Source organism: Neophocaena asiaeorientalis, unplaced genomic scaffold (genome assembly GCF_003031525.2).
Source record: "Neophocaena asiaeorientalis asiaeorientalis breed wild unplaced genomic scaffold, Neophocaena_asiaeorientalis_V1.1 scaffold489, whole genome shotgun sequence".
Taxonomy (NCBI): domain Eukaryota; kingdom Metazoa; phylum Chordata; class Mammalia; order Artiodactyla; family Phocoenidae; genus Neophocaena; species Neophocaena asiaeorientalis.
In genome coordinates, this window is record NW_020174791.1 from 3224271 (window position 1) to 3251388 (window position 27118).

The window sequence follows — 27118 nt, forward strand, 5'->3', positions numbered from 1 at the left end:
CGTGAGGGCTTCAGTAGTTGTGGCACACAGGCTCAGTAGTTGTGGCTCGCAGACCCTAGAGCGCAGGCTCAGTAGTTGTGGCGCACGGGCTCAGTTGCTCCGCGGCATGTGGGATCTTCCCGGACCAGGGCTCGAACCCGTGTCCCGTGCATTGGCAGGCGGATTCTTAACCACTGAACCACCAGGGAAGCCGGGTTTTTTTAAACAGCTAAAAATGTTGATATTTATGAATCTGCGTGGTGGGTACATGACAATCCATCGTACCATTCTATCTTTTTATGTTTAAAAATTTTGAAAATAAAAAGGATTGTTTAAATTATATGATACAAAAAGTGCCATAGATCTCCAAAACGTGGCCAGTTTAATTATTAACCTTCCAGTTTTTGTAAGAGTCACAAAACACTGCCGCTGAGCTCTGCGTCAGTACTCACGGTCACCGCCTGCTCTGCTGATGGAAATACGTGCTGTCGGATTTTCATGTTCAAATTCAGTTATATTTCAAAGTCGTCGGTGTTGCTATCGATGTGCCAGTCTGGGTGCCAAAGCCCAACGTAGACCTGAAGATCTGCATGTACGACCGGCTGTATCAGGACTCCATCCTCATCCACACACGGTGAGCCCTCGGCGGGGGTGAGGTCACGGACCTCGGGGTGGGGGTCACCTGGGGTTACCCCGAGGGCCCACTGGAATCCCAAGGCTGTCACAGGAGGGAGGCTGGAGGGCCAGAGTCAGACAGAGGTTGGCAGATGCTAGGCTGCTGGCCTTGAAGATGGGACAGGGGCCACGAGCCAAGGGACACGGTGCCTCCAGAAGCTGGAAAAGCCAGGAAACGATTCCCCACGGAGCCTCTCAGGGGACCAGCCCTGACCGCAGCTGGGCTTCCGCCCCGGGAGACTGTGTCCGGTTCTGACCTCCAGAACCGTGAGAGTAAGTCAGTGTTGTCACCCCTGCGTCTCTGGGGAGCTCGCCCCCAACATGGCCAGGCCAGGCCCCTCTCAGACACAGACAGGGAAGGAGGCATGTCCTCTGAAGGACCATGGACGGAGCCCCGAGACAAGAAGCGTGTTTCACTCGCAGTGTTCTGCAAGGGCGTCCGGACACCACAGTTGTCATTTCTTTTTTACGCTCTTTTTAATTTTTAGTGAAATTCAATTACATGGAGAAAAGCAGGCAAACTCTACAGTTAGAGCTTAATCGGTTTTCATTAACCAAACACACCTGCGTACCTGGCAGGCTGCTGACACACGGGGCCCCGCTTCCAGCCTGGGGGCGGGGTGGGGGGGCAGTGGGCAGCCTGGGTGGAAACGGACTGGCACGTGCACCAGCTGCTGGGTCCCTGGGCCTCAGCACTGCAAACGTCAGGGGGCCTGTTCTCACCGGGGAGCTGGGAACTCGGGACAGGACTCAGGTGGATTTGTTCAGGAAACTAGGTTTTGCAGGGCTCTGGTCAGTTTACCTCGGGACACAGAGCGTGTCCACTCCTGGGCAGGGTGGTGACGGGGAGCCGGGGGGTGGGGGGAGTTGTGCTTTCTCAGCCCCTCCCCAAGCCACAGGCTCGACGTCCAACATTTGTTGAGTGATTTTATTATATTTTTTTAAAGACTTTTTTTTAACGTGGACCATTTTTAAAGTCTTTATTGAATTTGTTACAATATTGCTTCTGTTTAATGTTTTGGTTTTTTGGCCGCGAGGCACGTGGGATCCTAGCTCCCCGACCAGGGATCAAACCCGCACCCCTTGCACTGGAAGGCAAAGTCTTAACCACTGGACCACCAGGGAAGTCCCTGTTGAGTAATTTTAGAATTCAGCATTACTCACTTGTTTAATTTACCGGGTTTACGGACACAGGTGTAGCAAAGGAGCTCGTTGGCAATGACCCTGGTCACATTAACAGCTGCTCAAGGAGGAGCCCAGCCAGCACGGGAACCTGGGCGGGGCTGCTGCCTGCTGAGGGCGGGAGGGCCAGTCTGGGCACATTCCATGGCAGGGGACACCCAGTGCTGGGTGACACTGGGGCCAGAGGTCACTGAGGGGAGGGGCTTGGTGACACTGGGGGTCAGAGGTCAAAGGGGCCCCCTTTTACTCCTCCTCGGCCAGGAGCACCCAGGAGCCCGTGGATCTCCCGGGGGTCCCTGTCTGGCTGTGGGCTCTCCCTGCAGAGGGGCTTAGCCCTCAGGGTGAGGCCCCAGCAGCCACGAGGCGGGCAACAATCGCCTCAGGCAGTTAAGAAGGGGCTGGAAGGCCTGGGAGGCTCTGGACCATGGCCCAGGGTTCCCGGGCAGCCCAGGAAGGCCTGGGGCAGCTTGCCCATCACCTTTCTTCCTGGAGACTGGAAGGAAGGAGGGGAGGGGCAGCGCACCGATGGGGGCTGTGGCCTGGGGTGGCTAGGATGGGGCGCCCCACGTGGCTGGTTGGGGGCACATCTGGCTTCTCTGGCTGGCCCTGAGTTGAAAACAGGGACAAAAATTGGGGAAACTGCGGTCACTGGCCAAGGCCTGGCCGTCTGGGGACCTCCCGAGCGTCCTGCAGGGCTCGTGCTGGCACGTGCCCACGCCTGGACGGGGAGGGCAAAACTCTGGGAGGGCCGGCGCCCACCCCCCAGGTCCCTGCACCCAGCACCTGCCCGGCGAGGGTCTTCCCAGAAAACACTAGGTTTCTGAGAACCGACTGGGTGCCTTTCAGTTGCGATGTTTTTATTTGTAAGGATTCCTCAGCAGATGTCACTTCAGGAAAACCTGCCCTTGGCGAGCAGGGCTCTGAAGACTCTCCGACAGTAGGGGGTGGGGGGCATCTGGGAGGGTGTGCCCTGGGCCCTGGGGGGTGGGTACAGGCCGACCCGCAGGGACCAAACGCGGCATCGCCCGCCCGGCCCTCGGGCGCTGCAGGTCAAAGGCGGCCCTGACCCTGAACTTCGAGGTGTGCAAGGGGCTGCAGGGCCACCTGGAGCTCCTGCCCAAGACCGGCTGCATCCAGGCCCTGTCGTCCTACTCGGTGCGGCTCAAGTTCCTGCCCAGGTGCGTGGCGCAGCGGGGTCCCTCCACCCGGGGGTGGGGGAGACTCTAGATGAGAGCCAGAAGCTGGCTCGACGCCCACATCGTGGCTCCTGTGTTTCTTACCTTTTATGTAATTTCTAGCTCTCGTCTGACTTCAAAACACACTCATAGTTCAGCATTTTGTCATTTCGCAAATATAAAGAAGAAAAGAACATTCAAGTGCCTCCTGTCTCTTTCAGACGCTCCCTCCCAGAAGATGCCGGGAAGTATTTTGACAAGGAAAGCAGAGTCCTGGAGGCCCCGATGACTATCCGGGTGGCTGACCAGGTCTGTGTGGGGCACTTCTGGGAGCGCGGGCGCCCTTGGGGAGCAGAGGGCACGGGGGAGACGGAGGGAGGGTCTTTGTGGATCGGAGAGAGGCCCCGAGTGCCGTCCAGGGCCGGCAGGGCTGTCCCCAGGGCACCCAAACACACACGTGTACAGTCCGCCCCACACTCAGATCCAGGTGCCCAGGAGTGCGCACATCCTCCGTACACACGCCACACGTGAGCACACGTAGACGCACAGGTGCACGTGTGTGCACACACGCACTCCTGCACCCGCCCGCCCGTGCTGCCCGTCCCAAGCCAGGGGCCAACAGGGAAGGGGTTGTGTCCCTGAAAGGTGCACCGTCGGCCATCAGCTCACAGCCGGGATGGTGCTGTTCTCATTTTTGGAAACACTTGTGTAAACTGACCTCGGTGACCGGATGCGCTTGCCCTCCGCACTTCAGATCAAACCCGTGGGGTTTACTGTCCATGCCATAGTCACCACCTCGGACCTGGAGCTCAGCCCCTCGGGGGTGGACTTCGGCTACTGCACCATCTACGAGGCCATCAGGACCCAAGTCAGCCTCTGCAACCACTCCCTCCTGCCCCAGGAGTTTGGCTTCGTCGGGCTCCCCAAGGTGCCTCGTGTGGTCAGAGCGGGAGGTTTGGGGCATGGGCTGCTGCCCAGGGTCCAGGCGCCTGAGCCACTCCCGGACTCCACACTCACCTCCAGGCACCTCGGCCGGGGCGCCTCTCTGGCCATCCCTCTCCTCATGCCCGCGGCCCCATCCCCACCTCACGCTGCCTCTCTTGCCCTCTGTCCGCCCGCTGCACCCTCAGGATCCAGAGTCCTCTCCCCGCCCTTCTTTCCGGGACTCTTGCCTGCCTGGCCCTGCAGGGCGGCCAAGACGAGGCCCAGGCCTGGCTGTCCTCACTCCTCCGGGGCCCCCGCTGCGCGCTCACATATATGTGGACACAGTCACAGACACACACGTGTGTACATGTGCCTGCATACACACACTCATATCCACACGTGCTCACATGCAGGCAGACACACACAGACATGCACGCACACCACCCTCTCACACACCTGCACACATGATCACATACACAGGGGCTCACACCCATGTAGCACACTTACATGCATCTTACATGCATGTAGCCACACACGTGTCCACACTCGCTCACACACTGCTGCACCCCGGCCACATGCATGTCCGTGCCGGCTCCCTGCGGCCCTCCCCGGCAGGTCACTGAGTTTTCGCTTTGGCATCCATGGTCTTCCGTTTGCCAGTTTGTGGACATCCAGCCCAACGATGGGTTCGGGACAATCCTGCCGCTGGAAACTCTGCAACTCGACGTAATCTTTCAGCCCACCAAGGCCAAGGAGTACAACTTCGAGCTCGTCTGCAAGTCAGAGATTAACCGGTGAGCTTGGCAGGAGGGGGGCGCATGGAGGGCCCTGGCAGCCAGCTTGGGAGGAGCCGCCCCTGGCCGTCCAGGCTGGGCAACAGTGCCAGCCTCAGGAAGCTTAGACCCAGGTCCGTACGCCTGGGATCCAGGCTGCCTTGCAGGCATGTGTGCTGTGCACATGTGTGAGTGCACCTGTGGGCGTGTGTGAGTGTGCAGAGCATCCCCTGGGCACGAGCCCCGCTTGCCCTCATGCACCGTGTGATGGGCCAGTCTCTGGACCTCCCTGGCCTCCGTGTCTACCCTGAGAACTGGGGCTAAGAAGGTGCTGGGGAGGGAGAAATGGGCTGGACGTGGAGGGGGTCTGGCCCAAGGGCCGGCTCTTGCTACTTGGGATCATCCGCCTCTGGTCTGGAATGTGGTGGGCATCCCGCCCCCGTGGAACCAGCCCTCCTGCCCCTCTCCCTCCCTTCCTCTCCAGTCCCCACCCCCATTCCAGCCCGAGCTGTTGTCTGGTCCTGGCTGGCGGCCTGGGCAGCCCCGGGTAAGGTCGGGCTGACGCCCTCCTCCAGCCGGGCACATGGCCATGGCGGGACAGGCGGGCCCAGGATCTGACGCACCTGAGGGAAAGCAGGAAAGGGTTCACGGTCTTGATCTTTGGGAGCAAAGTGCAGAGTTAGAACCCGTGGAGGAAACCAGGCACCAGACTCTGCCAGCCTGCTGCGTCCCACTGCCCGCCCCTCCCCTCAGACTTAGTGACCCGTCCGTGGGCTGGGACCCTTCTGGGCTTGTTCACAACGCTGTCAGCCTCTGGAAAACAAACCCCAGGAAAAGAGGGGATTGTGAGATAACCTCAGTGCGCAGGACCTATGGTAGAAGCTCCGTAGATGTTTGCTGATTGAATGTGCGTTTAGTGTTTCTTCAAGAACTGTCTACGTATAAATTGAAACTGCCAAAAACTCAGCCAGGGGGCTTCCCTGGTGGCGCAGTGGTTGAGAGTCTGCCTGCCGATGCAGGGGACGCGGGTTCGTGCCCCAGATTAAAGCAGGGCGTGCGGAGCCCAGAGGAGATAGATAAATAAATAAATAAATATTTAGGCAATTTTTTTTTTTTTTGCGGTACGCAAGCCTCTCACTGTTGTGGCCAGACACAGCAGGCTAGCGCCTCAAGAACAGTGTCCCCCCTCCTTCGCAAAACAGTCACACCTGGCATCAGGCAGCCCCCGTAATTGGGTCTTTTTGTCTCTGGGTTATTGGCCTGCGACTTTTTTTCTGAAATGCAAATTCTACAAGGGGTGGTTTGCTACAAGGGAGTGCAGGATGTACTTCACACAGTGTTAGAGAGTAATAGGTTAGCTTGTGAAGTACACATCTAGCTACAGACACTACAGGTTAGTAACAGTTAAAAAAAAAAGGAGTGATGAACTCTCTCAGGCCAGGTTATGTCTCTGCTCTAGCCTGATCGCTGTTCCCTTTGTTTTCCTTGTTCTCAGGAGAGGGAAAACTTCATTTCTATTTTTGCTGCAAACTAATTCCCCACTGCTAGTTCATTCTCTCCACATCAGTGGAGGAAGGGAAACAGGCATCGTTCTTGTCCGGCTGAGGACAAAACTTCAGTTTTGCTCCACTTGACAAACACCAGCTGTCCGGCCCAGGGGCCCATCTATCTCCTATTTACAATCCCCCTCCCCCCCGCCGAGAGACATGAACCCCAAGAAATCTTTATTGGGAGGATGAGGGATGACGGCCTGTCTTCTGTAGCTTCTTCAGGCTGTCAAGGGGCTCGTAGACCCTACGTAGCTGGGGTCATGGAGCTCTCGCCCCGTCTAATCAAGGGCCCCAGGGTGACTTCTGCTGTTGTTTTGGCAGGATCTGTTCTGAGAAATGGCTGGAATCTCTGCATCATCATTATCTTGATGTAAACCTTTTGTAATCTGATAAGGGTCCTTCCATCCAGTTTGGAGATAGTCCTTTAAATTATGTCTTTTCCAGTATGTATATAATGCCCTGGTTGTAGGTCGTGGGGCATCTGATCAGATCTAGGTGAATTCCTCCCTTTCCAAGTTCCCGAAAATACCTTGAGATTTCTGCACCTGTTAATGAGGTAGCCTTCTAATTTACCTGATAAAGCTGCTGGGGACCCAACAGTCTCCAGGCTCGTAGGTGCTGACAGGTGTGTCGCGACTTCCGTACGCCCTCTTTCTGGTCCTCCAATATTTAGTGTTTTCTCGGAGTGGAAGTCCAGGCCGGCACGGGCAAGAGAAGAGAAGTTGTCCTTGAGGCAAAAGAAGCCTCGGCAGCTGCTAGGTCAGCCTCTCCCCCGTTCTCCACCGCAGCCTCGGAGTTCCGCAGCCGAGTCAGGCACAGCCCTGTGGCAGGGAGTCCGTGGCGATCTGGACTCAGAGATATCCTCCAACCCTCCGCTCTCCTGAAGGAGGCTGGCATGGAGAGAGATTCCCGAGCTTCCGATGAAGCCAAGGGGCCCTGTGGGTCCCAATAAATATATTTTTAAATGCAAAAAAATTTTTTTAAGTTTAAAAGCTTCCCAAAATGAAAGATGCAGATGGCTTCACTGATGAGTTCTTCCAAACATTTAAAGAAAAAATGATGCCAATTTGACACAAATTTTCCAGAGAGAACAGGAGAAGATGGGAAATCTTGCTGCCCTCAGCCCAGCACTGCTGCTGCTGCTGACGGCGATGACGGTGATAATGATGGTGATGGAGATGGAGGTGGTGATGACGGTGATGACGATGGTGATGGCGATGACGATGGTGATGGTAACGATTGTGATGGTGATGATGGTGGTGATGGTGATGGTGGTGATGGTGATGGTGATAACATTCCGGAGGTCAGGCACACCCCCAGAGCAGGGCTGATTGTACCCTTGGCCTGGCCCCTGTGACGGGCACCAGCTGCCTGTGTGACCAGATAAAAGAATCTGGAGGCTCGCACGTAGCTAGGCAGGGAGGCCAGGCATGTTGCGTGTCTGCCTCTGAGGTCAGGAGAACATTCCCCACGCGCCGACGGGCTCATCTCACCTCGGGGGTTTTTGAGAGGGGGAGAAACATGTATAGCATGCACGGAGATAAAAGCGTTTTCTCAGCAAACGTGGCACTGGGTGTCCTGGGTGAACCCGCTGCCTGCAGGTCACAGCATCTGCCTGGGCCTGGGTAATGGGACCTGATGGTCCTTCCCTGCAGCAAAGTGGAGCAGGACCTGAGAGAGCCACGGGGGGCTCCTCAGAGGGACATCGGAGGACGCACGGTCACAAGAATGGAAAGGAAGGGGCTGGAGGGGACTTGGGTGGGCCCAAGTTCCCAGGTCAACGGAGCAAGGCCACAGGCCGCGTCCCTCACAGGCCCTTGAACCAGCCGGGAAACAGCTCCATCACCTTCCTGAAGTGACTCCAAGCAGCTCTTACTTTTTATATGTAATGATTATCACATTCCATACATTTGTGCTATTTCAACTAATTAACTTGTAACAATAACCTCAATGACATCTCCACCCAGAAGGAATTTTTTTAACATTTAGAGCCTGTGGTCACAGGACACAAAAATATACATTGAAATATTTCAACCTATGCACACATTTTTGTTACGGACAAGTGTGACAGGGCCATTGACATCACCTCATAAAGCATTAAAACATATGTAATTAGGATAAAATCCAATGGCAGGAGTGCAATGGAAATAGGAGTTCAAAGCAACATGGACTGTAAATTTTCCACTGGTTAAAATCCCAAATATCTGTTCTTTTTTCTTAAAACCGGATGGTGGCAAGAATCAATTCACGGGGTTTCCCTGGTGGCGCAGTGGTTGGGAATCCGCCTGCCAATGCAGGGGACATGGGTTCGAGCCCTGGTCCTGGAAGATCCCACATGCCGCGGAGTAACTAAGCCCGTGCGCCACAACTACTGAGCCTGCTCTAGAGCCCACGAGCCACAACTACTGAAGCCCGTGCGCCTAGAGCCCTTGCTCCGCAATAAGAGAAGCCACCACAATGAGAAGCCCGCACAGCACAACGAAGAGTAGCTCCCGCTCGCCGAGAGTAGAGAAAGCCGTGTGCGGCAACAAAGACCCCACACAGCCAAAAAAAAAAAAAAAAAATCAATTCACTATGGTATATAGATTCCCACGTTTATATTTAAAGAGTAAGTTATCAGGTTTTTTAAGATATTTGTTTATTTGGCTGTGTCGGGTCTTAGTTGCGGCATGCAGGATCTTTAGTTGCAACATGTGGGATCTAGTTCCCTGACCAGGGATCAAACCCAGGCCCCCTGCATTGGGAGTGCAGAGACTTAACCACTGGACCACCAGGGAAGTCCCCTATCAGTTTTATTTTTTAAATGTCAGTGAATATTTAAGGAAATTAAATATTAAGCAGAAATTACCTGCTTTGCAAATGTTTAAACTTGTGATTAAAATTTTAACTATCTTATTAAAATGTGCACAGGTGCACAAAGTATTTTCAAAATTTACTAAAATTTTGAGCTGAGCTGCCCACGCTGTCACTTCCAGGTGCTTCAAGCTGACGTGCCGGGCTGTGGGTGTCCACCCGCTCCTGGAGCTGTCCCACTACCAGGTCAAGTTTGCGGCCACCTCCTTGTACGACACGTCGGTGGCCACCCTGTACGTCATCAACTCCCGCCTGAGCATGAACTCGCCGACGCCCTCGGTACCCCGCATCGGCTTGGAGGACGCATCCCCTGTGGGGCCCACATCTTTCGAGTTCCTGCTGCCCCCAGACTCCCCCATCACCATCTCACCCTCGGTGGGCACCGTGTGGCCAGGAAAGGTGGGTGTGGGCCCCACGGGTGGGCCGGGGCGGGGCCAGCCCAGGGGGCCGGTCTCTACTCTCCCTGGACCGCAGCGATTCAACCAGACAGCAGACGTGGAGATCAACCTGGATTCTTATCAGACCCAAGCAGGCCACGGTGCCCTCCGCCAGCCCAACTTGGCCCCAGAGGCGGGGCACCCACGGGCAGCTGACCCCACGGGCCCCTGGCTGGAGGGAGGGTGTGCAGCCCTTGGATCTCACAGCAGATGGGCACAGAGGCCACACAGCGCCTGGTCACCAGGAGCACAGGGTGCCTGCCCACCGGCTGACTGGCGAAAGGTTTCCCCACCACTGCTTTTGCTGATAAAGCAGAAAGAGCCCGGGCCTGGAGGCAGAGACTCCCTGAGCTGAATTCCTTACCTTCAAGAGTCAGGGGTGACAGCCACTGTGAGGGGACTCAGTGGGAAGGGGCACATGCAGGCCCTGGACCCTGGCAGTGTCTCAGTGATTATTGAAATGCATTTTAGTAAACTGAACAAATTCAGCTTAAGTCATGGTTCCCCTCTCCAAGGGGGTTACTGCAGCCGTTATCCACCCTGCTCCCTTGCTGCACTGAGCACGGGGCAGGCCGTGGTGAGTGAACCCCCTCTGGGACCCGGGGCCATCCCAGGGGGTGGACTGCAAGGTGGACGTGCTTCAGAAAGGGGGACAGGTGAGGGTGCAGGGTCTCACCCCCAAGTCTCAGTGGCTGAACACAAACGTCCCCTTCTCACTCGTGACCCATGGGCAGTGGGATGGTCCATCTCAGGACCACCCCCCCGCGTGGTGAGACGGGCTTGGTGATCATGTCTGCAGCCACCCCAACTTCCAGGGGCAGAGGTCAGGAAGGACCTTCCAGAAGGGCTCATCTAAGCTGAGACCCCAAAGCAGAGATGGGGTATCACCCCAGGATGTCCAAGAGCGTGACCAGGGGATCCTGGCGGTGGCGGCAGCGGGGTGCTGGGGGCACCCACAGGGGCCCCTCTGCCCTCCGGCCTCTCTCCTCACAGAGGTGCCTGGTCCGGGTGGCCTTCCGGCCCGTGCTGCCCATCGAGCTGATCCACCAGGAAGCCTTACAGGCCCTGACCAAAGAAGCTGAGGCCAAATCGGTACATGGCGGGGTGAGGGAGGGGGAGCCTGGGGCGGGAGACGGGGGTGCCGCCCACTGTACGCCAGGCCGCTGCACAAAGGCTTGGGAACAGACCCCACCGGCCTTGAGGCTGGGGGGCCGGGGGGTCAGGAGCCCTGGGCAGACTTTTCTGCAGCCTTGTGTGTGTGGAACTGTTTCAAGAGGTTAACACTTTTTCTTGGCAAGGCTCCTCCCTCCCCTCTTGAAAGCATCGCTAGGCGAGGTGGATCCCCAGACGGTGGTCCCGGGAGGGTGGGCCAGGCCCCTCTGCACTGGTTAGCAGGGGGCTTGCCCTTACAATGGAGGAGGAACAGATGAACCTCAAAGGGGCCTGTGAATCCTAGCAAGTTCAGGTCTGGAGAGGCAGCCACCGCCGGGCTCCTGCCGGGAAAGGGTGTCCAACAGAGCTGGGCAGTCACAGCCCAGGGCCTGCCTGCTGCTGCCCTGGGGACGCAGAGAGCCCCGCGACTCCCCACGGCCTCTGGGGCCTGATCTTGAGCACCCGTGCTGTCATAGCAAGCGCAGGAGGAGGGGCAGGACCTGCAGCCTGCTGGCAGGGCAGTGAGGCTGGGGGCAGGGCACAGGGACCAGGACCCCCAGTTCGGCCAGCCCTCCACCCTGCCCCGCCCCGGGCCTCGGTCTCCCCGATGGTAAAGACAGACACTGGGGTTTCCGCACCTGCCGACGGTGTCCCCCAGGGAGCCGCTTGGAGTTTGGGCCCCTGGGTTCCTGCCCTGGGCGGTCTGCCGGGAGCAGAGTCCCCGGCGCAGCCCCACAGTTGGCCTCCCACCTCGCACTTCCAAAAGGACACGGCCACCCAGAGGAAGGACCGGCTGAGACAGTCCTTCTCCCTACTGCGGCTGCAGAACCAAGACCGGCTGTTCCAGGCCTCTGCCTCCCAGCCCCTGGAGGTGCAGAAAGAGGACCTCATGTCCAGGTGGGCCCGAGAGAAGGCTGCCCCCCACAGAGACTTCCTCCACCTGGAGCAGAGCTGTTTTGAGCCTTGTGGCTGGAAGGCCAGGGTGGGGCTGGCTTCAGATACAGCTGGAACCAGGAGTCCCCTCAGGCTCTGCCTTCCTGGGTACCTGCTCGCCTCCTTCCCCTGGGGCCCTAGGGCCCAGGGTCCCTGTGAACAACCTCAGGCCAGGGGCTGGGGAGATGCTGAGCCCCTGATTCCCATGTTCCCAGCTCAGCAACCCCAGCCTCCCCAGCTGCCAAACGAGCTCCAGAGAACTCCAATGGGCTTGAGCCACTTGCCAGCCCTGGACCCTTGCCTGTGGCTCCAGGAACATGGCTCTCTGGTTAGGTGCCTGACCAGACCCTGGGGGAGGTGGGAGGCCGCCACAGCAACCAGGGAAGGGGTGAGAAAACCAGCTGGTCAGACAAAACTGGGACAGCCACAGCCTGGGCCACAACGTGGCCCCCCAAGGCTGCCACCTCATACCCTCTAGCCCAGGGCCCTGGGGAGCAGGCACGGCCTTATGGACCCCTCCATGGAGGGCAGCGTGGGGCCTCTTGGGCCGCTGGGGGCAGCCTAGGGATAGGGGTGTGAGAGCACCTTGCCGGTTCCACTGCAGCTCCCAGGAGTACCAGGCTGCGCAGGCCACCCTGACCAGATCTTTCCAGGGGAAGTTTGACAAGTTTGTGGTCCCCTGTGTTGTTGCCAGTGGTGACACCAAAGACAGGAAGGGGACGGAACCCCTGAGCTTCAGGTGCGGTGCTCTGGGCAGGGTGGGGCGTGGTCGGCCAAGAAGTCACCGTCCCCGCTCTGCAGCCCCCCAGATCTGGGCGGGGCCAGCATGGGGTCAGGCTGAGAGGGCGGGGCACGCGGTGCCCACTCCGCCCTCAGCAGCTACCCGCCACCTCAGTCCCCACAACGCCGTGTACCTGGAGCTGTGGTGTCCAGCGGTAGCACCATCCATCGTGGTGACGTCCGACAAAGGCAGGACCATCGCTGACTTCGGCGACATCGCTGTGGGTGTGTCCTGATCGGGCCCAGCCCCCACGGCCATCCCCCACCCATAGGGACCCAGGCACCCCATCACCGCCTGGGCTCCCATGCCCCACCCCCAGGCCTGGGCAGTGACCTGACTCCCCCGTTTCAGGACAACACGGCATAAAGAAGGTCTCCATCCAGAACATCTCGCCCGAGCGTCTCGACGTATCCTTGTCCATACCCGGCCCAGGCAGCCTGCTGCAGGGGGACGGGGCGTCTGGCGAAGGGCTGCGGCCCCGTACTTGTCACCCATCCTTGACACTGGGCCATCAGCTGGAGTACTCCGTGCTGAACCCCAACGGCCCCTTTGTCCTGCTGAATCCCATCCGCAAGCTGGTGTCTGGAGAGACCCAGGTCCTGGAGCTGTCCTTCTCCCCCCGTGAAAGCGTCCTGGTGAGTCCTCGGCCCACCCTGAGCCGGGCTGCAGCCCTGGGGCTCCACGGCCCCATTCTCCACTCTGCACACCCGCCAAGTGCCCAGGCCCGGGGAGCCGCTGGCCCTTCTGGGCCCTGGCCTCTTGCTGGAAGGAGGAGGAGAAGGCCAGGGAGCTCCAAGCCATCTTAGGTCCCGCGCGTCCTGAGCCAGCTGCTCCGAGACGGAGCTCCCACACCTGTCTCTGACACGTGTCTGCTCCACGCTAAGGGACGTGGTCTCCCCAGGCCCAGGAAGTGCTGGAGGTCACCACCAAGAGAGGCACGCTCTCCCTGGCCCTCGTGGGCACAGGTGTGGCGTCCGTGACCACGTGCTCCATTGAAGGAGGCGTCCTCAACATGGGTTACGTGATCGCCGGAGAATCCACCTCCGCGGGCTTCAAGGTAAAGTGCGCGGCAGGGACCGGCGCCTGCCCCACCTCCTGGGAGGGGTCGTGCCCCAGGAGGGGGTCAGCCCTGCCTTGGTCAGGGAGCCGGCGCGGGTGCAGGCCGCTCCCACCCCACCCCCAGCAGCAGTCGCCTCCACAGCCCTCTGTAGCAGGAGAAGCTGTGGATGCACGCCCTCCTCCCCCACCTCCCCGGTGCCCGGGCCTCCTGCCTCGGGGCTTTTGCGTGGGCTGCCCCACCTGGGACCGGGGGGAGCTCAGCTCAGGGACGGCTCAGGGGAGGGGCCGTGTGGGCTCCCCAGCCCGGGCAGGGAAGCACGCCTGCCTCTTGCTGCTCCCCCAGGGTCTGAGGGACGTGGCGACCTTAGGATGGAGCCAGCCACAGGACACCTGCTTCCTTGCCCGGTTTAGTCCAGGTCCTGACAGCACAGCCCAGGCCAGGGATTCCAGGGAGTGTTTTATGGGGGCATGGGGTGCTCTCAGTGGAAGAGGGTGAGGGCAGAGAAGAGCCTGGGCAGGGATGCTGGTTCGGCTGAAGGCCAGCCTGAGCCTGACTGCCCAGGGTGTGGCCCGGGGCAGCAGAGGGAGCTGAGACCTGGTTGCAGCAGCCCGTCCATCGGTTGGCCAGTCCAGCTGGTCCAGTGACTGAGCCCTGCTCCTTGCAGCTGCAAAACAATTCCCTGCTGCCCATCAAGTTCTCCATGCAGTTGGACAGCCTCTCCACCAGGAGCGGAGACGAGCACCGGCTGCCGCAGTTCCTGGCCTCCCCGGCCCAGAGGACGGAAGTCGTGGGTGAGCTTGGCCGGCTGAGGGGGTGACCGCTGCTGGCAGGGGACTGGCAAACCCCAGGCACGCAGAACTACAGCGGCCAGAGCGTGTTCAGCGTGATCCCGGTGGAGGGCGTCATGGAGCCGGGCAGGGCGCAGGACTTCACCGTGACCTTCAGCCCGGACCATGAGAGCCTGTACTTCTCTGACTGGCTTCAGGTCGTGCTCTTCGAAAAGGTGCAGCTCCAGGAGCCCAGCCTGGACCCCTGCTCCCGGCCCAACCCGCCCGCGTCCGCGTGTCTGAGGCCCTCGCCCTCCCCCAAACGGCCCCACATTGGAGTCCTGTTGCCTGGGGGCTCTGCGTCAGGTTGGGGGTCATGAGGTGGAGAGACCAGAATCCCGGGTCCCACGGGTCTGCACCCCAGCACTGCCTACTCCCGGAGCCCCATTCGCGGGTCGCGGACCGAGTCTGCTGTGCTCCTGCCCCCAGAAAATCTCCCACCAGATCCTCCTGAAGGGCTCGGCCCGCAAGCACACGATGTTTGTGGAAGGCGGAGACCCCCTGGATGTGCCTGTGGAGTCCCTGACCGTGATCCCTGCCTTGGACCCCGAGCGCACAGAGGGTGAGCCCTCTGAAGTGCTGGGAGCCCCAACAGGGCCGGGGCGGCAGTAGGAGGACCAGTCCTGTTCTGACCGCACCCTTGGCCCTGGAGGCCTGGGTGTAGGGCCGGCATTCCCGGCCCATCCCCCAAAGCCGGCTGTCCTCGCCCAGCCTCGCCCACTATCCTTGCCGGACCCAGCTCCCACACTCCCTTGGTGGTACCCCCCCTGCCCTGAGCCCCCAGCCAGGCCCTCCCTCTCCAGAAGCTGAGGAGCTGAAGCCCATCCTGGTAACCCTGGCCTATGTCCAGTTGGACACGGACACGCCGGCCCCACCTGCCACCCGAGAACTGCAGGTGGGCTGCATCCGGACCACCCAGCTGTCCGCAAAGAAGGTGACCACAGCACTTCCCTGGCCTGCCTGGCACCTCTGCATCCACCACTGCCTGGGCGACCCAGGCCCCTCCTGGCCTTGCCCCTCGATAGGTGTGGGGCGGGCAGCCTGCTGGTCAGGGCTGAGAGGGCAGGTGCTGGGCGCCCTCATCCCCAGTCCCGCCGCTTCCCGGGAGCTGTGCCCGCCCACCTGCTGACAGCACCAACGCCTGCAGACTGTCGACTTCAGCCTGGACAGCATCGCGTCCCTGCAGCACAAGGGCTTCACCATCGAGCCCTCCAAGGGCTTTGTGGAGCGCGGCCAGACCAAGACCATCAGCATCTCCTGGATGCCACCCATCGACTTTGATGTAGGTGCCTTGGACGGCGGCCGGGGAGCCTTCGAAAGCCACAAGCTGGGCAGGATGACAGCCCTGCCCCCACCCAGGGAGGGGACTGCGGGGGGGCCCTGGGCAGGTGAGGTGGGCGGCGCCACGGCCAGAAAACATCTGTCCGCTGTGCCAGCTGACCGAGGGTCCCCCTCCTTCCCCGCCTCTCCCCTTCCAGCCGGACCACCCACTCATGGCGTCAGCCCTGCTGCAGCTCAGGGGGGACGTGAAGGAGACCTACAAGGTCCTCTTTGTAGCGCAGGTGGTGACGGGCCCCTGAGGCCACAGGAGTCTCTCCACAGAGCCCCCTCGGATCTTCCTGCCACATTTGAAGCCCTCCCCCGGTCTGTGGACCCAGCAGAGCCAACCAGGGGCCTGGGACCTGGACATCCCTGCTGGGCAGCTTCAAAAGGGTGGCCCCCCGCATGGCCCCATGGCCGGGGCACCCCACCTCCACAGGCACGGCCACCTCCTGCTGCCCTGTATCCAGTGAGCCCGGGGCCAAGAGCTCCTGTCCCAGCCCCACACTCAGAACAGGCAATGAGGCCAGTCCTGACCACAACCTGCTCCCAGCCTGAGCCCCTCGGAGCCCCCAGCCCCACCAGCACCCGCCCAGCCTTTCAAGGTCCTGGTGGGGGGAAGAGCTGCGCCCGCCGACCTGTCAATAAACCCTGTGTGAACCTGTGCATCCAGGCCTGCAGTGTGGGCCACGGTGAGCCCTGCGGTGAGCTGTGAAGGAGAGATGGGGACAGAGTCCCAGGGGGGCAGCCCCTGCTTCCCACCCTCACTCACAAGTCGGTCCATAAAACAGTGAACTCGGCCTGGAAGACTGAGCCCTGGGGGAACAACTGGGCGTGGCGGGGGGGAGGGGGGCGGCTTGCGGGGCTCTACACCCAGAGAGGCCGGCGGGGAGGGAGGGGGGCGGCAGGCTCCAAAGCCCAGGCGGCCCCTTAGGCCTCCCTGCTCCTCCCAAGTTCCAGGGTCCCTGATGCCCCCAAACAAGGAGCGAGCAAATGTCGGGGACACGCCCTCACTGTGTCGTCCCTCACAGCCCAGCCAGGGTCCGGGGGACACCCAGCCCGTGAGTTTGGTTTTCCACTTTTCCGAAGTGAGTCTGGGCTCAGCCTTCTGGGTCCTGACCAGCTCTTCAAGGGAGAAGCCCCCAACTCCCAGCCCATGAGACCCTGTTGGGAGCCCAGAATAGTGCCTGCACCCAGCCCCTGCCTTCTGGAGAGTGGCAGGTTAGACACTGTCCCCACAGAGCCAACCCATCCGGGCCCCCTGTGTACACCCCAGCACGCCCAGCCCGCCCACGCCACCCCCGTGCCTCCCCCAGGCGAGCACTCGCAGCCTTCCCTGGCAGGAGTGGAGGGCAAGGTGCATCCAGGGAATTTCCTGGGCACAGGCTTCAGGACACCAGCCTGGAGCCCTCACCCCACCTCCTCGGTGCCCTTGGTGCCTGGAAGTCTGCCATCTCCCTAACCTTGAGCCAGTGACGGTGTCCACAGAGCAGCAGTTTGCAGGACTTCAGGCTGGTGGGCAGACCCAGGTCCTTTCCTAGCCCTCACAGGGGCTGCTTTCTCACTAGGTGAGAAGAGAAGCCAGGGTCCTGCAGCCCAGGCCAGGCCCCAGAAGGAAGTCCTCCCTGCAGAGCACTACCCCTGCCTCCCCCTCAGGCTGGCCCGTGGGAGGGGCAGGCCACTCTCCTCTAAACCCTGGCCTGGCTCTCAGGGTTTAGAACCAGCGGACCCTGGTACTCACTGCCCAAGGCCCTGCCTGCACTCCTGCCTGCTGGCTGGACCAGTGCCCATCCCCCTCCCTCCCACTCCTGAGCCGGGCCTCCGAAGCAGAATGGAGGAAGAGGGTAGTCAGGAGGGGCCCTGAGGACCATGGTACAGCCAGGAGGTGCTGGACAGCTGCAGGACAGAGGCAGAGCAGAGATCATGGAGCAGGTAGCTGGCAGATCCAGGCATGAGAGAGCCAGGCCGAGGAGGCCCTGCCCTCAAGGAGCTGCGGTCACTTCCCCTCCAGTGGGGAGATGCTTGTGGAGTACGTCCTGAGTGCAATGAAGAAAAACACGGCAGGGTAGCTTCTCCTCCCACCCTCCCCAGACAAGACACACCACCCTGCACCTTGCCGCGCTGACCACCTCCCTCAGCCTGAGCGCCGGATGGCGGAGCGGAAGGCAGAGGGGCAGCGAGCGCCCGCGGCGAGCGTGCGCACGAAATGTAGTTGAACAGCGCGCTAGGAACGCCCCAGCGTCTTGACTGCTGCAACCCTTACCTTGAGCACCGGGGTGTGTGCGAGGCGTGGCCACGTGTGTCCTGGCCGCCACCCTCCGAGGCCACACCCTGTGCAGACCGGGCCACAGCTGTTCAGAGTGCGCCCCGGTCCACCCCAAGCCCGACTGCAAGAAGCCAACGGGGCGAGACCGCCCCCGACCCCGCGATCCTAGGCTGAGGAAACACAGAGAAAACGGACCTGATGGGAGGGCCAAGAGGTGGGGCTTGTGGGCGTGGCTTGTGTGGGCGGGGCCGTGGAGCGGGGGAATCTGGGGCCTGCCCAGAGCCTGCGGGGGCGGGGCCGCTAAAGGGCGAGGCTACCCTTGGGCGGAGGCACATGGGCGCGGCTACAGGGCGAGCCCTCCAATGGGCGCGGTCTCTGGGGGCGGGGTTTGCGCTGGGAGGGCCTAGGGGCGGGGCCTCCATACAGCCTCGAGGCTAGTGGGCTAGCGCTTCCCGTCGGCGCTGAGCATGTTCGCTGGCGCCCTGGGTGACCGCGGGCTCCTGCTGCTGCCGCCGCTCCTGCCGCTGCCGCAGGTGGGTCGCGGGGCGCTCGGCTCATGCACCGCGGGGCGGGTCTGCGCTCGGCGCGCCCTGGCCCGGGCTCATCCCTGTCCCCACAGGTGGCGCTGGGCTTCGGGGAAGGCAGCTGCGACCCCTCGGATCAGTAAGTGGGGATCGGGGGGAGGGAGCTGGGGCCTGGCCCCACCCTGGGGGAGGCTCGGGCAGGGCGGTCGGCCGGGCCCTGCCTCGCCTGCTCCAAGTGCCCCCGTCCCCGCAGATGCCCGCCCCAGGCCCGCTGGAGCAGCCTGTGGCACGTGGGGTAAGTGGAGGCCGCGGCGCGCAGCCGGGTGCGACGGTTCTCCGCCGGGCCAGGCCCACCAGACCCCCACCCCGCCTGGCTCCACGGCCGAGGCGTCGCCAGCACTGTCCCCCTCCTGGGCCGCTGGCGGGAAGGCGCTGGGGCCCTCAGAGCCTGGCATGCCGACCCCAGCCTCCTCCCCCAGCACCAGGGGCGACCTCCTGCGTGGGTCCTGCCTGAGTCCCCCGTGGCTAGGGACACCCCCGGGGCCCTGGGCAGGACTTCCCTTGTAGCCTGCTTGCCCACCTCCCACTCCCTCGCTCCCCGCCCCTGTGGGAGGCCCCTGTGAACATGGTCATTGGTCTGGGCACAGGACTGTGCAGTCCGTCTGGGACAGCGTGTCCTGGGAGTAAGCCCAAGGCCAGTTGTGGCCAGCCCTGGAGAGACAGCCAGGGCAGGCCAGCAGCAGGAGGCCAGGCCGGGCCGGGAGGAGGTCTCCGGCCTGGAGACAGAGTCCCTGGTTGTCTTTTACCCTATCCATCGCGTTGTCTTGGGCAACCGGGCTGCGACTGCCCCCAGGGAGCAGGCGCCCAGCGGCCAGGGGTCGGTCCAGCGGCAGATGTCGCCCCCCCGCCCAGGCTCCTCCTGCTTGCTGTGCTCCTACTGCTGCTGTGTGGGGCCACGGCCAGCTGTGTCCGCTTCTGCTGTCTCCGGAAGCGGGCGCACGCCCAGCCACACCTGCCATCAGCACCTGAGTCCTGCGACCTGACAGCCATCCCCGCGGACAGCGACAGCCCCATGCACAGCACTGTGTCATGTGAGTGCCGGCAGACCTCGCCCGGCGGCCCACCTGCCTGAAGGGGCGGCAGGGGACTGGTGAGGGCCAGAGCCACCGGTCGCCACAAACCCATTCTGGTTCCCTGCAGCCTACAGCTCTGTGCAGTACCCGCTGGGCATGCGGCTGCCCCTGCCCTTGGGGGAGCTGGACCTCGACTCTGTGACCCCTCCCGCCTACAGCCTGTATGCCCCTGAGCTGCCGCCCTCCTACGATGAGGCCGTCAAGATGGCTAAAACCAGACAGGAAGAGCCACCCCCTTCCCAGTAGCCCAGCCCCCTCCCTGAGGCCTCATGCCTAGAGGCCCCTCCAGGGCCCCAGGAGTGGGGCCGCAGTGCCCAACACCCCTGGCTGTAGCCCTGGTGCCCCCCGGAGCGGGCAGGAAAGCTCTCCCGAGCCTCCCGATGCCACCAGCCACTCTGTGCTCACAGGGGACTGTGCAAGGGCACCCCAGCCCACCCTCACCATCCTTCCCGCCCGGGAAGGCCAGCCGTCCGGCACATTGCTGCAGCCCTGGCCTCGTTGCTATGTAACGCTGGGCATCTGAGCCAGCCGGCCCTGTGTTGGCCACACACACACACACACACACACACACACACACACACACACACGCTGCTACGTTCAGCCCTGGCCCCTGGCTCAGGCCCAGCAGGCCCTCAGCCCAGATGAGGCCCCACAGACCTAAGCTTCAGGGCTCAGGGCCTGCTGTGATGTCTACAGCTTTTTGGAGAGAGAAAGAATAAAGTTTCTATCTAAGTGATCTCCATATGGAGGAAAGAGCTCCGGGAGGGGCCCTGGGGCAGCCGCCTCCCAGGGCAGGCAGGCAGTGTGAGTACGTGGTCCTCAACCTATGCCCAGCCTGGCCTTCCGGCCGGTGTCCGGAGCCCAGAGCTGGGCTGTAGGCAGTGTCAGGTATCCCACAGAAGTGATGGCCCAAGTGTGATGGGCAGCTCAGGAGAACCCTCTCCCTTCTCCAGACCCGCAGCTTTGCAGCCCCTTCTTCCAGCCTTGGGACAGTGAAGCACACACGAGTCTGGCTGGAGCGTTTATTGGCCACGGAGCCGGCGTGGGGTGGATGACAGGGTGGGCAGCAGGGTAATGGCAGCAGGCAGCGGGCTTCCCACGGCTGCAGTGGCTGCTCCTACTGGACCAGCTTGAAGGACTCCCCAGTCATCATGGCCACGAACTCTGAGAGCAGAGGGACAAGTAGGCAGCCTGGCCTGACCCGGCCGCCGGGCTCCCGGGGCCCATCTCCCACTCACCCTCGTAGTCTATGGTCCCATCCCCATCCTTGTCGGCTTCCTTCATCATCTGCTCGGCCTCCAGCTCGCTGAGGGGCTCGCCCGCATTCATGAGCACGTACCTGCAGGAGCCTGCACTGAGTGGCAGCCAGCGGGCCCTCCCCCCGCCCCCGCCCCACTCCCAGTACACCCCCATCAGCGCCAGGAAGCTGTCGCAGTTGAAGAACCCTTTCTCTGCGGGGAGCAAGCGGTGGGTGCCCGAGTGAGGGCGGCAAGCCCCCCCCCCCACTCACAGCCCGGTGACGCGCCCCTCCCGCTGCCCCTGGCGGCCTCACTGTCTCTGTCCACGTCCTTGGCCATGGAGGCCAGCTCGCTCTTGGTGGGGTTGATGCCCATCAGACTCATGAGCCGCTCCAGCTCGTCCGTCTTCACCGCCCCGTTGCCGTCCTCATCAAACATCTCAAAGACCCCCTTGTACTCCTCGATCTGCTCCGCCGTCAGGCGCTCCGTCTGTGGGGACACGGGCCCAGGCTCGCCAGGGGCCCCTCCACCCCTCAGTCCGGGGGAGGCTGGAGGCCAGGCGGCACAGGGATGGGTCTTGAGGGGAGAGCAAGGCTCCGCGAGGCCACTCAGAGGGGACGGCGCTCGAGGCAGGGGCAGGCCAGCCACGTGAGAGTGCAGTGGGGCAGCGCTGGACAGCCAGTGAGGCCAGGGGAGGGACACCATGGCCAGCGTGGGGAGGAGCCTGGCCTGGGAGCCAGGGGGAAGGCCCCAGCCTGTTCTGGTATCCCAGAGCGATAGTCCAGGGCCGGGCCACCCTGCCTGCCACCGCCCCGGCCGCTTTCCGAAAGGGCTGCTCCGGCCTGGGCCCCAGAGCAAGGGCGGCGCCAGTGGCCGGCAGGGCCCGGCCTCGGGCCCCCCACTCCACGCTCTCTGCCCAGCCTCATTGGACGTCTTCCTCAGGTCCCCAGAGACCCTCCCACCTTTGGTCACGGCCCCAGCCTGATCCCTGTGTGCGCAGAGGCCTGCCCGCCGTCCTCTCTCCCCCAGGCACTGCCCAGCTCCTGCTGGACCGCCCAGCCCAGCCCGCCGGGGGCTCTGCCGGGCGCCGGGAGCAGCCTTACCATGTCTGTGGCTGGCTGAGGGGACACTGCACGGTGCGCTGGAGCTGCTGTGGGCAGAGTACAAGGGGCAGAGGGGGCGGCTGAGTTTTAGCGGATCCAGCTGCCCGGGGTCCCTGGGGTCCAGATTCCAAGAGCCTTTTATGGCCAGGAGATCCTGTCAGCCCTATTTTGGGACAGGTTGGCCCTTCCCCACGTGGCCCTTCCTGGCCTGAGCAGCCCCTCACCCCAGAGCTCCCTCTCTGACCCTGGGTCCCAGCCAAGGCCCCCCTGGGCCACGGCAAGGATGGACATCGTGGGCCAGGGCAGGAGAGGGGATGTTCCTTTCTCCCCAGTGAGCCCCTTCCCCCCACTGTGCAGCAGGAGGCCCCACGGGCTGTCATCACTTCTTGGTGAGGGTTCTTGTTGACGGCCCTCCCTGGCCAGGTGTCGCCCTCACATCCCCAAGGACCCAGGGCCCAGCATGGTGCCAGCACTTTGCAGACACCCTCTAAAGACAGGTTCAATAAACAAATGCACTGGGGTCCCCCTCGGGCCACCCTGTGCAGAAGGGGCTGGGGGTCCACAGTCCCGGGAGAAGACAGCTGGCCACGAGCTAGGGGCGAGAGGATGCAGAGCAGACGGGACCAGGGGGATGGACTGGCCATGGGGAGGCCAAGCCAGGTGTCCTCTGGGCGGTCAGGGGCTATTCTCAGGGAAACCTGACCCCCTTCTGCTCAGAAGAGCAAAGCTGGCTCCCGAGGGAGCCCCGTGGCCTGGCTGTTTAGTAACAGGACGCCACAGCGGCACACACACCCCTGCCAATGTGCGCTCAGCCCTCGGACACACACACCCGCTGCCACCCCGACCCGGGGCGGCGGCTCTGGCTCCCGACCCTGGGCCCAGGTCCCTGTGCTCCTGTCCGGGCAGTGACCTGCTGGCCTGGCCACGGCGCTTGGAGGTCTGTGATTACAAGCTGGAGCTGAGGGGGCTTCTCCCATCTCCCCTCCAGCTCCTGCCCCCAGCGATGGTCACAGACAGGCCCCCACTAGTTCCCTTCACCCCCATGCATGGCCCCCGGGGTCACGCACGCCGACACACATCTGCCTCGGCCCCGTGGCCACCTGACGAATCTAGCAGGCGAGGTATGCCCTGTACCCCACTGGCCTGGCTGGCCCTCCGCCTGCCAGAATATGGAAGCCACAGGGACATTTCCTGCTGAGGCCCAGGACAGCTGCTGAGCCCGCAAGATCTGTGCTGACAGGGACAAAATGGCTCCAGCGGGCACCGGGCCAGCGGCCCCGGGCCAGGATGGAAGAAGAAGCCGGCTCTGGGCGCCCTACCTTTGTCCTGGCTGCTCCGGGCCGTGGCTTCAGGCTTTGTGACGGTGAGAAAAGATTTTCCCACCCCTTCCCTCAAAAATCCCCAGACCATTTCAAGGAAATTAGTCACATCTCTACACCCGGACCACAGCTGGAGGAGAAGAAGGCTGGTGGGGGCTGCCGCACGATGGCAGTGGGGCAGGGGGTGCGGGGAGGGCAAGGGCCTGCGGAGAAGGAGGGCGTGAGGGTGAGTTTTGCATCCCGTTGGCCAGGCTCCAAGCCCAGGTGTTTGCGCAAACACTAGTCTAGGTGTTGCTGTGAAGGGTGTGTTTTTTCATATATGTACTGATTACAGTGGTGAAATTAGCATAAAATATTACTCAGAAAAGGGAACTAACATATACTGAGCATCTGTCATCAACCACAGTCTTTTCGTTTGGTCTTTTTTGTATTGTTTGTGGTACAAAGCGCAAAACATAAAATTAACCATCTTAACCATTTTTAAGTATGCAGTTCAGTAGCATAAACTATACGGGCCTTGTTAGGCAGTAGATCTCCAGAACTCTCCCTGTGCCCAAGCCGAAACTGTCGCCATTAAACACTCACTCCCCAGCCCGACACCCACCCTCCTGCTTTTCTGTCTACGGATTTGACTCCCCTAGGGACCTCGTATGAGTGGCATCAGACGGTGTTTGTCCTTCTGTGTCTGGCTTATTTCACTCAGCACCATGGCCTCTAGGTGCATCCCTGTTTTAGCAGGTGTCAGAATTTCTTTCTTAAGGTTGAATACTATTTCATTGGATGAATAGACCACATTTTGTTTATCCGTCAATCTATGGACATTTAGGTTGCTTCCACCTCTCGGCTACTGTGAGTAATGCTGCAGTGAACGTGGGGGTCATGAAGGGTTTTCTCCATGTGATTAACATGGAAATCTGTAGATTTGAGTAAAGCAGATGACCCTGATAATGTGGGTGGGTCTCATCCGAAGAGTAGAAGGCCTTAAGAGAAAAGCCTGAGGTCGCCAGGAAGAAGGAGTCCTGCTGTACACAACCTCTGGCCCTGAGCTGCAGCCTCAGCTCCTCCCTGGGTCTCTAGCTGCTGGACAAGCCACAACCACACGAGCCAGTTCCTTAAAATAAGTCAGTCTCCCTCCCTCCCGCTCTCTCCCATTGGTCTGTTTCTCTGCAGAGCCCTAATCAGGTCAGAGGGTGACCAAGGGCGGGGACCCAGGAAGGCCAGAGCAGTGTGCTCCCAGCACCTGGGCATCTGTGCACAGGCCCCCAGGGCCGCCCTACCCCACGGCAGGGCACACGGTGTGTTCTCCAGGCAGATCTGGATGGAACCGTGGGTTCCCCTAAGAGAACGGCTGAACTCGCAGACTGAAACCCCAGGCCAGGGGGAAAGAAAAGTTCACGTGTGCAGCAGGGGGGCCCTAGCCCCTCCCTCAGTGCCCCCCCACACACACGGTGCAGACCAGTCATCGTCTCCCAGAGAAGAGAAGAGACCCACAGACACTGCCACTGGGGGTCCCCAGTAAGAAGACACTGCAAGCCCCACACCTCCAGGGGAGCCTCAGGTGCAGACCCAGCTCACCGACCACTGTGGCCCCATGTGGGACACTCTGAAGGGTGCTCATTCCAGAGCCTGTTGGTGGCCCGAGGCTTCCTGCAGGACAGCTGGACTTTACCCCTAGCCCATGGCCTGTACCCCACACCCCACCTCGGGGGCTGCTTCCGGACAACCCAGGGCTCTGGAGATGGGTCCCTCGCTGCCCAGATGCCACGAGGCGCCAGGCATGGGGATTGTCCCTGCGGTGGGTCACACTGGAAGGGGATGAGAGGCCCAGTGGCTGGTGCCCACACATGAAGCTCCACACAGTCACCAAGGTGGAGGGTGGGTCAGGAGTGGGGACTTGAAAGCCGGGGTGAGTGTGAGGGTGGGTGTGAGCGTGGGCGTGGGTGTGGGTGTGAGCGTGGGTGTGAGCGTGGGTGTGAGCGTGGGTGTGAGCGTGGGTGTGATGGCCTCTAGGTGCATCCCTGTTTTAGCAGGTGTCAGAATTTCTTTCTTAAGGTTGAATACTATTTCATTGGATGAATAGACCACATTTTGTTTATCCGTCAATCTATGGACATTTAGGTTGCTTCCACCTCTCGGCTACTGTGAGTAATGCTGCAGTGAACGTGGGGGTCATGAAGGGTTTTCTCCATGTGATTAACATGGAAATCTGTAGATTTGAGTAAAGCAGATGACCCTGATAATGTGGGTGGGTCTCATCCGAAGAGTAGAAGGCCTTAAGAGAAAAGCCTGAGGTCGCCAGGAAGAAGGAGTCCTGCTGTACACAACCTCTGGCCCTGAGCTGCAGCCTCAGCTCCTCCCTGGGTCTCTAGCTGCTGGACAAGCCACAACCACACGAGCCAGTTCCTTAAAATAAGTCAGTCTCCCTCCCTCCCGCTCTCTCCCATTGGTCTGTTTCTCTGCAGAGCCCTAATCAGGTCAGAGGGTGACCAAGGGCGGGGACCCAGGAAGGCCAGAGCAGTGTGCTCCCAGCACCTGGGCATCTGTGCACAGGCCCCCAGGGCCGCCCTACCCCACGGCAGGGCACACGGTGTGTTCTCCAGGCAGATCTGGATGGAACCGTGGGTTCCCCTAAGAGAACGGCTGAACTCGCAGACTGAAACCCCAGGCCAGGGGGAAAGAAAAGTTCACGTGTGCAGCAGGGGGGCCCTAGCCCCTCCCTCAGTGCCCCCCCACACACACGGTGCAGACCAGTCATCGTCTCCCAGAGAAGAGAAGAGACCCACAGACACTGCCACTGGGGGTCCCCAGTAAGAAGACACTGCAAGCCCCACACCTCCAGGGGAGCCTCAGGTGCAGACCCAGCTCACCGACCACTGTGGCCCCATGTGGGACACTCTGAAGGGTGCTCATTCCAGAGCCTGTTGGTGGCCCGAGGCTTCCTGCAGGACAGCTGGACTTTACCCCTAGCCCATGGCCTGTACCCCACACCCCACCTCGGGGGCTGCTTCCGGACAACCCAGGGCTCTGGAGATGGGTCCCTCGCTGCCCAGATGCCACGAGGCGCCAGGCATGGGGATTGTCCCTGCGGTGGGTCACACTGGAAGGGGATGAGAGGCCCAGTGGCTGGTGCCCACACATGAAGCTCCACACAGTCACCAAGGTGGAGGGTGGGTCAGGAGTGGGGACTTGAAAGCCGGGGTGAGTGTGAGGGTGGGTGTGAGCGTGGGCGTGGGTGTGGGTGTGAGCGTGGGTGTGAGCGTGGGTGTGAGCGTGGGTGTGAGCGTGGGTGTGAGTGTGGGTGTTAGCATGGGCGTGGGTGTGGACATTGGTGTGAGTGTGAACATGGGTGTGGGTGTGAACACGGGTGTGACCGTGGGAGTGGGTGTGAACGCCGGGTGTTATTGTGCTGGGCGCTGGGTCTCCGGTTGCCTACAGGTCTCTGCTCCCCCAGGCAGTGGAGGCAGAGAACCGCAGTCCCAAGCCCAGGACTTGACTGTCAGAGTCCCCGGCTCTGGGACTGCCCCCTTCTGTCCCATCTTACTTCCTGTGCCCACGGAAAGGCTGCGTGCCCCCGTCTTGAGCCGTTGTCACAGGGCTTGCTTGGGGGCAGCTCACCCTGAGCAAGGGGTGTCAAACAAACCCAAACCCTGGACCACCAACCATGGAAGAGGGGAGGGATGCAAGTGTAAGATCCAGTAGTGTTCAGGAAATGGCCAGGGCTAGTGATTGAGATTAAAATGTAATGTGGGGACTTCCCTGGTGGCGCAGTGGTTAAGAATCCACCTGCCAATGCAGGGGACACGAGTTCGAGCCCTGGTCTGGGGAAGATCCCACATGCCGCAGAGCAACTAAGCCCATATGCCACAGCTACTGAGCCTGCGCTCTAGAGCCCGCAGGCTCAGTAGCTGTGGCAT

At 61.4% G+C, this 27118-nt stretch overlaps 3 protein-coding genes across 4 annotated transcripts in view; 2 read left to right on the top strand and 1 right to left on the bottom strand.

Moving 5' to 3' along the window:
- Positions 1-15881, top strand: part of CFAP74 (cilia and flagella associated protein 74) — a 53637-nt gene extending 37756 nt beyond the window's left edge. Inside the window, exons 20-38 of the mRNA XM_024760322.1 lie at positions 492-613; positions 2886-3014; positions 3233-3320; positions 3766-3939; positions 4596-4729; positions 9234-9510; positions 10542-10640; positions 11431-11597; positions 12238-12372; positions 12529-12638; positions 12766-12821; positions 12930-13049; positions 13316-13471; positions 14139-14265; positions 14323-14477; positions 14731-14867; positions 15079-15235; positions 15449-15583; positions 15780-15881. Of these exons, the coding sequence (XP_024616090.1) occupies positions 492-613; positions 2886-3014; positions 3233-3320; positions 3766-3939; positions 4596-4729; positions 9234-9510; positions 10542-10640; positions 11431-11597; positions 12238-12372; positions 12529-12638; positions 12766-12821; positions 12930-13049; positions 13316-13471; positions 14139-14265; positions 14323-14477; positions 14731-14867; positions 15079-15235; positions 15449-15583; positions 15780-15881 (2580 nt within the window). The remainder of the gene's footprint in view (positions 1-491; positions 614-2885; positions 3015-3232; positions 3321-3765; positions 3940-4595; positions 4730-9233; positions 9511-10541; positions 10641-11430; positions 11598-12237; positions 12373-12528; positions 12639-12765; positions 12822-12929; positions 13050-13315; positions 13472-14138; positions 14266-14322; positions 14478-14730; positions 14868-15078; positions 15236-15448; positions 15584-15779) is intronic.
- Positions 15882-18340: 2459 nt separating this feature from the next.
- Positions 18341-20263, top strand: TMEM52 (transmembrane protein 52). Its single transcript, XM_024760309.1, has 5 exons — positions 18341-18420; positions 18507-18550; positions 18665-18706; positions 19324-19502; positions 19612-20263. Exons 1-5 carry the CDS (start codon positions 18355-18357, stop codon positions 19788-19790), a joined length of 510 nt encoding a protein of 169 aa, XP_024616077.1. The 5' UTR covers positions 18341-18354; the 3' UTR covers positions 19791-20263.
- A 292-nt stretch (positions 20264-20555) lies between these two features.
- CALML6 (calmodulin like 6) lies at positions 20556-23344 on the bottom strand. Of its 2 annotated transcripts, XM_024760308.1 has the most exons (5): positions 23205-23344; positions 21886-21932; positions 21097-21271; positions 20783-20995; positions 20556-20708 (listed from the first exon to the last, which is right to left on the bottom strand). In XM_024760308.1, exons 1-5 carry the CDS (start codon positions 23293-23295, stop codon positions 20662-20664), a joined length of 573 nt encoding a protein of 190 aa, XP_024616076.1. In that variant the 5' UTR covers positions 23296-23344; the 3' UTR covers positions 20556-20661. The 2 variants fall into 2 exon arrangements, with proteins under 2 accessions (XP_024616076.1, XP_024616075.1); XM_024760307.1 differs by lacking the exons at positions 21886-21932; positions 23205-23344 and having other exon boundaries at positions 21097-21714.
- Positions 23345-27118: the final 3774 nt, after the last annotated feature.